At 49.5% G+C, this 8,862-nt stretch overlaps 1 protein-coding gene across 5 annotated transcripts in view; it reads right to left on the bottom strand.

Moving 5' to 3' along the window:
* Positions 1-5,526: 5,526 nt before the first annotated feature.
* CAB39L (calcium binding protein 39 like) overlaps positions 5,527-8,862 on the bottom strand; it is a 63,719-nt gene continuing 60,383 nt past the window's right edge. For all 5 annotated transcript variants that reach the window (XM_051779331.1, XM_051779334.1, XM_051779330.1 and 2 more), the window contains one exon: positions 5,527-7,370. In XM_051779331.1, coding sequence (XP_051635291.1) covers positions 7,191-7,370 — 180 coding nt within the window. In that variant the 3' untranslated portion in view covers positions 5,527-7,190. The remainder of the gene's footprint in view (positions 7,371-8,862) is intronic.

Genomic DNA, 8,862 nt, shown 5'->3' with positions numbered 1-8,862 from the left:
CCCCCCCCCCGCCGCCGTGGGAAGGTGCATCACCGCATCGTGGCCGCCAGGGGGCGCTGCTGGCAGGGAAATGTCTCCTGGGGAGGCCGCCCCGGGATCCGCCGGGATCCGCCGGGATCCGCTCGCTCCCCGGGAGCGGGGAGCGAGTGAGCAGCTGTGGTCTGCCACATACAAGTTATATTATTTAGTCATTATATATTATATTAGTGCATACAAATGTTTTAAGGCCGGGTGTCGACAGGATGGTGAGACCAGACTCTTTCCAGTGGTTCCCAGCGACGCAACATTGGACAACGGGTACAAACGAAACACAGGGAGTTGCGTCTGAATATGAGGGAGAAATTCTTCACTGCGAGGGTGACAGAACACCAGAACAGGCTGCTCGGATAGGCTGTGGAGTCTCCTTCCCTGGAGACGCTCAAACCCCACCTGGATGCAATCCTGTGCAATCTGCTCCAAGCGAACCTACTTTAGCGGGGGGATTGGACAGGATGGTCTCCAGAGGTCCCTTCCAACCCCAGGCACTCCATGATTGCGTGACTGTGACTGGCACACAGAGAGTTCTGCTGCTGCAGACAGCAAAAGAAAAAGGTGTGCTGATGCTCACTGTAAGTGTCAGAACACTCGAGACAGCTCAGAGCTTGTAAATGGGAAGAGGAAAAATCGCGGCTGGCATGTCTGTCATGGACGTAAAGGGCCTCCTCACTTGGCCAGCGGCAGCGCAGGCTTCACCATGTTTGGGCTGGGAACAGACGTGTAGAGGAAAATGCTGAGCATGGCTTTTTCCCTGGGGTATTTTGCAGTGTGACATTTATCTTCTGCACTCCAAGTATCAGCTGTTTGTACAGGAAATTTTCCACTTCACTTTTCTGGGGAGCCAAGCTCTGCCTCAGCACTGGGCAGCTTCCTGTAGCTACAGGACCACTGTGCATTCCCTCTGCTATTGAAGGGATGGGGTCTGTCCAGCTTCAATGTACTCCTGCAACATGTTCTCAGTGGCACTAGGCAGAGATATTAACAACAGTGAAGCCTTTGCAGTCTGCTTGCATTTTCCCTCCTTCGCCCACATTGCTCAGCTATCTTTACTTTGGCTCCAGTGAGGTCACCTCACTGCTTTGCAAGTAAATTTTCCTCCAGGGCAGCTAAATTTCTAACTTGGAGGGAAAATAAGGGGTTGAAGAAGCCTGGGGGAACCATGAAGCATTTGAACAACAACTTCAGCAAGAGCCAGGCCTCAGGGACATGTCACACAAATGTCAGCATATACACATTGCTCTCTTTTCCCCCTGTGTCATTTCAGAAATACCTGAAAGACATATGTAAGATAGTGTGAGTGCCAGTATGTTCACCTGCAGTTAGTCTTTCATTCCTGTTGTGGGGGAAGACAGATTTAGCTAGAGAAAACAAAAGCCAGCAGGAAGCAGAGGAGCTTAACTGTATGGCTAGAAGTGCTATTTATTAGGAGGAGAGCTGGGTCTTTTGTTGGAGTGAACATATGCCTCTCCTCTCTCTGCAATGCCTGCCATCCCCTGGGACATCCTGATTTCTTGCCTGCTAGTCCCCAGTGTCACTTTCCCTTAAGCCTTGGACAGCAAGCACGAGCTATTGCTGTCAGCCCACAGCAAGAACCTGCTCTGTGCCATGAGCTAATTGCAGCTCTGCCCTTGACACTCCTTGGGGCACAAGGCAAGTCAATCTGTGAATATAACTTTTCCCCCACACCCAGCTTTAAAATGGGGAGGAGATGTCTTTCTCCATTTCCCTATGGGATTTCGAGAGCCTTGCTCCCTGCAGGCTCCTGCTTGTTCCATGCACATAGAGCCTGTTGGGCATCTGACCATCTGCCTGAGCAAATGCCGGGTTTGTTTGCTCCCTGCTGGCTGCCGGGGCAGGGCAGTGCCGGGGTGTGCCGCCTGCTGAGAAGCCAACCCTGACTGCATGTTTGCACAAACAGATGCAGCGGGCTCTGCTTGACAGGGGTATTTTTAAATCCACTCTAGACCCTCGTCAAAGCCAGCTGTTCTACAAGCGAGTTGAAGGGCATTGCCAAAGCTGAGCGTTAGGAGAGCCAATGTACCCTGCAATTTGGAATTAAAGGGCCTCTATTCATAAGGGTTGAGCAAGGCACTTCATGGCCCCAAAGACATGGTCCTGTCTTCTCTGTGCTCTTGGAAGAAATAACTCCGTTCACTAGTGGACTGGCAGCTCTCCCCAGGATTGCTGCACTGGGGATTTGGGTGGGTTTTGTTCCTTTAATTGTGAGGAGCTGGGCTACGGTGCTGTGACTGGGATGGTGTATGTCGTGCAGCCAAAAGACTGTTCATACCTGTCACCTCAGGGGTCAGGTGCTTGTTGTGTCCAACCATTTGTCAAACCTCAACATGCTGGAGGTGCCTGCTGGCACAGCGTGGCAGGTAAAACACACAGGTTACACAGTTAGCCATGGGACAATGAGGCTTCATTCCCAAATCTGGACTTGGGGGAGAGGCTCTGAAGAAAAGCACAGCTCATCCCATAGACCTGTGGACATCACTACCAAGGTGCAAAACTGACACCGAGGGAGAGAGAAGGTTGAGGTGGCATGGGAGACACACGAGACCATGGCTCATGTGCTGCACAACAGCAGATACCTGCAGTCTCATGGATGGTAAGGGCAGTGTGGGGCTTTCCTGGGGACAAGGCTTGGCAGCAAAGCCCTCCCAGCTGGTGCCAGTGCCATAGGGTGATGGAAACAGCTACAGAGCTCTTGTAGCAATGGCGAATTACGATGTTCAGCTGCAGATGCAAGGCCGACGGCTGTCCCGTGGGATGTGCTGGCACACCACCTGCCCTCTCCCCAGCACAGCAGTCATTGAGCCACAGGGGGGGAGCTGCCTCCCCTCTGTGGCACACGGCTGGCCATGGCTGCACCCCTGACACAGGCTGTCCCCATGCTGCCACTTGCTGCAACACAGCCTGAGGTGGAAAAGGTTATTTTTACTGTGGCTTTGGAAAGTCCCTTGCAACTGATGCCATAGAAAAGGAGTGGGTTGTCTGATTGTTTTTCCTCCTCTCACATTTCTGGAAAGAGGGGCCAGCTCGAGGCAGGCGCTGTGGAGCAGGACCATGAATCAGGAGGGCTGGGCTCCTGGCCTGCCTCTCCCTGGGGTTCTTGGGGAAGCTGGGCCAAGTCACAGCCCTGTGAGACGCTTGGCTTAGAGCTGAACCACACAGCCAAAACTGCTAATCTTGCAGTTAGGCTTAGGCTTCCCCTTAGCCTTGTCCCACATTCCCTGCCCAGCACAAGCTGTGCTCAGAGCTCGCTTGGTCTGCTCATACCTTGTGGTCTCACAACAAAGCCTGAGGGATTGGAGCCTTTGCTGAAGGCAAGGCTCACCTTCAGCATGGGCTGGGGTGGCAGGGACTTCCTCTTCCTTCTCTTCCCTCAGCCACAACAGCTCTCGCCTACAGGAGTCTCTCTCACCATGGGGCCAAACCTCCCACTGGAGGCTCCGGGATACCTTATACCCAGTCCATGGAAACCTATATTTTTATGCAAGAATGCTCAGTCAAGAAAGGGGAGAGCTAAGGTACAATCACCTTTCATATCCCAATGCCTTATAACAACTATCACCACCAGGCATAAGATGTTCTGCAGGAAGGGGCTTCCAGGCAAAATGTTGAAGTGCTTCCACTTCAGACAGAAAAATGAAGCACTTGTTGGCCCAGAGAAAAAGCCTCTCTACTGACCAAACACCACTGCGCCCTTTGGAAAGAGGCCCGAGTTCTCTCAGCCCTGCTCCAATTTCACAGACAAGAGCAAAGCACGCGCTAGAGAACAAATGGGATCTGGAGCTCCTCTCCCTCGTGCGTGTTATCATTAGATTACAAGGTCCAAGTCATTCTTTCCTTCTCATTTGATCTTTTCTCTGGAGAACGAAGATTAAGAGGCTCAAGCAGTCCTAACGCCCACGTTTGTTGAAGGCAAGAGTCCCGTGGCCTCCCCCTGGTTCACACCTGCTGGCGCACATGCCAGTGCAGACTGGGGAGCCTGTTGCCACCTCTAATCAGATTTTTCTTATTTCAGCACAAGCTGCCCAAATCCCAGGACAGAAGTTTATGGTTTAAAGAGTCCTGGCACTCTGCTGTATCAAATAAGGTTTGACGTTGCAGGACTGTACACTGCGTGTTGGCAGAGATCCATTCATACGATCCAAACTCCCCTGAGTCTGGGAAGGAAGAGGAGAGGCTGCAGACCAAGCATCCCCAGCTTCTTTCTCTCTCTGGATTACAACCTTTTTTCCTGTCCTCACTCTGATGAACTGTGTCCTGCAATCACACAGCTCCCTCAGATAGTAATTTCAGATAAATTGTGAGTTCCTGCTGGGAGGACTCCCTTAGGCAGGAGAATCACCTTGACTGAATGCACCAAATGAAATTGGGAGTTCTGTGGTTATATCAAAGTCGCACTAGAAAAGACCTCATTTTCATTTAATTAGGGATGTATCCCCATCTCCTTTGAAATATTATTATGGTGCTTAATTTCATCTTCACCTTTTCTTTTGCTTTTTATTCTTTCAAAGACCTAAGCAAGCTGAGCCTGGGGAAGACTCAGTTACTTTGAGATGTGTTGGCAATATCTACTTCAGGACTGGCTTCTTGTAAAATAAGCTGCAAGGGGCCTGGAAAGTGTAATTTTACTGTAAGACCATGCCTTTTTCCCCCTCTCTCTTGCAGACACACACACAACTTTTTCAAAGTTTTCCTTACCACTTACTCATGTGGTTCAATGACTGCTTGCCCTGGAAAACGCTGCCCTCACAGGGATGGGGCCCAACGCCCTGTTCCCCATTGGCCTTGCACATCTCTGCCTGCACAAACACCAGGGTGTCACTTCACTCCTCATATTACAGCCAGGTTTGTATGCCTTCAAGTGCTCCATGTCCAGGCCGTGCAGAAAAGAGCAGCTCACAGCACTGACCCCTCACTCTCTGGGCACCTCTGTGGGGGTCACATTCACTTTGTCAAGGACAGGCATTCCTCAGCAGCACTCCATTAGATGCTTCTTCCGAGCACCAGCTGGAAGCCCCGTGTTCTCATGTGACTCCAGGGACTGAGGCAATGGACACGTGTCTCTTTGTTAAACCAGCCTTGGAGACCAGCCCCACCCCAGGAGCTCAGAGCACAGCCAAGCACTCTTCGGATTCAGGCTCCAAATGTCAGAGGATCAAACTTAAATCACTGGCTCCAAGGACTGCAATTCTGGAGATGATCCCTCATCGACCCACAAGCGACCACTGACAGCGAGCACCACCCATGGGGCTGGAGGTGCAGCTTGTGGTCAGGCTAAGCTGGGCTGGGGTCACCAGCCCCCTGCCAGCCAGGGCTGCAGAAGTGATGCTTCAAAGTGCATTGAGCTCCAAAGGCAGTGCTGCTCATCTCTCTCCATCCGCTGAAACCAGTTGGCAAAGGAGGGAAGGAATTAAGCACTGCATGGAGTCTGGCTACCCAGAAAGACAAGAGAAAAAAACCCCACAGGGATAGAAATAAAGGGTGATCAGTAATCATGCCTTTAATAGCTTGTAATTTTTTTTTTAATTCCAGGCAACTAGGATGTATATTTGTTGTGTGTATCTGACATCTGAAAAAAAAAAAATGAGTCCACAATCTGTTCCACTTCTTCCCTTTTCTAAAGCACAAAAATTAAAGTATCAGCCACCCCAATATACCACAGTTTAATGAAAGAAAAGGGATTGTTCTGTTTTAACAATTCAGTGTCACCTTTTATCTGAAGCATTAGCTAGAGTTTTAGCTAAAGAACTGTCTTACAGCAAATAGGAAAACTCAGGCTGTCCAGAAAAATTCAAGAAATTTCCACTCCTTGCTCTCAAACTCCACTTCCTAATAAAGCCTCAAAGTAACATTTTCCTGCTAGAAAACAAAAGACCCCAAAAACTCTTCCAACACACCAGGGAAACACTATCTGTACCACAGAGCTTATTAAACTTAAAACATTAGCAGTGCAACAATTTCCCATTCTACAACTGTAATGCAGAACCTGAATTCACGTCAGGATGAGCAAGGACAGAAAACGCCAGACTATAAGTAACCTTTGGTGCCTGGGGCTGCTAAATGGCCTCCTATCCTTGATTTTGATATCCAGTAAATGCTCTGAGCTTTGAAAGCACCTGCAGGCTTGGGGACCTCAGCCCACTCAGCGGTTCAAGATGACACCTTTTCAGCATCCCCTTGGTGAACTCAGCTCAACCCCACCTTGCACAGACAGGACTGGAATTCAGACGGGAAGACACTGAGGACCCTCCTCTCTCACTGGTGCTGGGGCTCAGCACTTAGCATGATTCAGCTGAGCAGCTCTGGCCACGACCCCATATTCTCTGCTATTGCTGGTTTCCGTAGATGCAGGATCTTTATTGGCAATAGAGCACAGCCTTGATGGAGGGGGGCTGCTCTTGCCTTCTTCCCACTGTGGGGTACATGGGCTCCTCATCAGACTGCTTGGGAGCTGATGGGATTGGCCTGTGCTCTAACAAAAGATAGATCACATACAGGGAAATGGGAGCCAGGCAGAAACAGCTCAACTGGCTGATGTATCCATCTGTTCCACAGTACTGAATAGGAAACCTCTGATCTAGGGAAAAACAAAACTTAAAAGAATACAAAACGAAGCAAAAACGTGACCTTTACTGCTTTTTCATCTCCCTCTGTTCTGACTAAAGGACTTGACCTACAAGTGCAGCTAACTCCAGAGACGAAGGTACTCTTTCACAGTCTTGTGTGTGTGTGTGCAGCGCTAGAAGCAAGTCACAATGACAGGTGTGAAGGAGCAACGTTGCAGTCCTCAGAAGACCTGCTCTGTGCACTTGCCAGCAGCTTGAGTTTGCTGATAAAGTTAAGCAAAGAGGTTCATTCTTCTTGAGCACAAATGAAAGTCTGTCACACCAGCTTCTATTACAGAGAGATTCTAAACTGACATAAATAATTATAGTCTTGATTAAAAATAATATATTATTCTAGGTTTTTGGTTTTTTAGTTCTCATGTAAAACCCCTATATTCTTGACATCTAGGAACAAAGACAAAATAAAAACCAGGCACTTGCTGTGCCTTCTCAAGCACTATTGTGGTGTTTAAGGGACACAGAGGAAGTTAACAACTCAGTTTAATGTCTACAGTGGAAAACAAGAGGAGTTCTTCATGCCGTCGGCTTTTTCAAGTCTCGGATTTGCTTAATCAGGTAGTTCTTCTCATCAGTGAATTGTTCGTCGTCAGTCCTCTCTTTCTGGAAATTGCTCAGAAACTCAATTAGCTTGGGTTGGTTTTTCAACAGGATCTCCACAATAGGCTGTGTTTTGTTTGGACTGGCCACAAAAACCTAACATGCAAACAAAATCAGGCATAGAGAGACAGTGAGAGGGTGGGGACAGAGAGAAAGAGAGAAGAACATCAGTGACAACATACCCATAAAGTTATTTTCTAACAAGTCAGCTGAAGGCTGGCAGGCGGATACTCCACTGCTACACACCTTGTCCCAAGGCAGACAGAGAGGAGTTCAAACATGTTGGTTCAAGAGCAAATTGAAGCAAAGCTATGCCCATGTGTGGTATCGCTTCCCTTTCATTTTGCTCTTTGTTGATAAAAACTTTTGATTGTAAACCCAGCTGTCCAAAGCAAGCTATCAATTCTCAGCCTCTTCCACCCACAAGAAAAATACATAGAAATTAATTATCAGGAGGATGGAAAAGCTTTGTGTCACTATTGATATCATTTCCATATTAAACCAGGCCTAAAATTAGACTTGCCAGCTTTGTTTTGGTTTGGAAAAATATGTCAGAGGCCCAACTTCCCTCTGCCTAATCCATTCATGGGAGCGTGGAAACTTACAGCAGCAGGAGCAGGATGGTGTGGCCGGCACCTTCGCAGCCCTCACTGAGCAGCGGAGGTTGGCAATGGAGGGAGGTGACTTGAGACACAGATGCTCACCGGGCACAGCCAGCCCAGCACTGGGGACTTACTGGTCTTCTGCAATAGTAGGTTTTAAGGATAAACCTACCCATGCTCTGATTTTTTCCCCTGTAATCCCAAAAGCTGCAGTTTCCCAGCTCTGAATATTATCCCTTGCACTGCAACACCGTTTCTTTAAGTTTTTCCCCTGCGTTAAGTGCCGGCTGAGGATGGTAAACCTAAGGCTGGTTGCAAAGGCCAGTGGTGCTGAGCTCTACTTTCAGGGACCTCAGCCTGCAGAGATGTGGGCTCTGCAGACATCAGCCAGGAGGGGCAGGTGAGGCGGGGGGCTTGCGGTGGGAACACACGTGCAGCAACCCTGGGAGGAGTTCCCACATCTGGCTCGCAGCGAGGTTACCATGGCTGGTCAACAAAACACCGCCTGAGCGCTTGTGCAACGACGGAAATAACTTCAGTTGTTCTCTACCCGATGAGAAGAAACTAAGGATGGACAGAACTGGAAAGCACCCAGTTTCCCTCCAAGCCTGTCCAAACCAGAATGAAAACAAACATCTGCTGACAGCACAGAATGGCATGTTGTCTGTCCGAGAGCAGGGGCACCACCGCTGGCCCAGCCACAGAGCTGATGGCTCCAGACCTGGGGGCCTCTTCCACAGATTCGTTTATCTCCACTGAGGTCGTGCCCACATGAGAACCTGGGCCACGTCCAGCTGCACAGGGAGGAGCTGTGCTGCGTGAGGAGGAACACGCACGCTCTGCTGGGGGCCTGCCTTACAGCCCCTTGCCCCCAGAAACAACACCTGGTACAGCCTGGGGCAGGGTTCAGACTGGACCCACTGTCAGGCTTCATACATTACAATAAGAGGATGTTCCACACTACCGCTTGTATCAAGTGCCACATG

This window comes from Manacus candei, unplaced genomic scaffold (genome assembly GCF_025592945.1).
Source record: "Manacus candei isolate 608988 ecotype Guabito, Panama unplaced genomic scaffold, ASM2559294v1 h1tg000014l, whole genome shotgun sequence".
Lineage (NCBI taxonomy): Eukaryota > Metazoa > Chordata > Aves > Passeriformes > Pipridae > Manacus > Manacus candei.
This window is presented reverse-complemented; position numbering and strand designations above follow the sequence as displayed.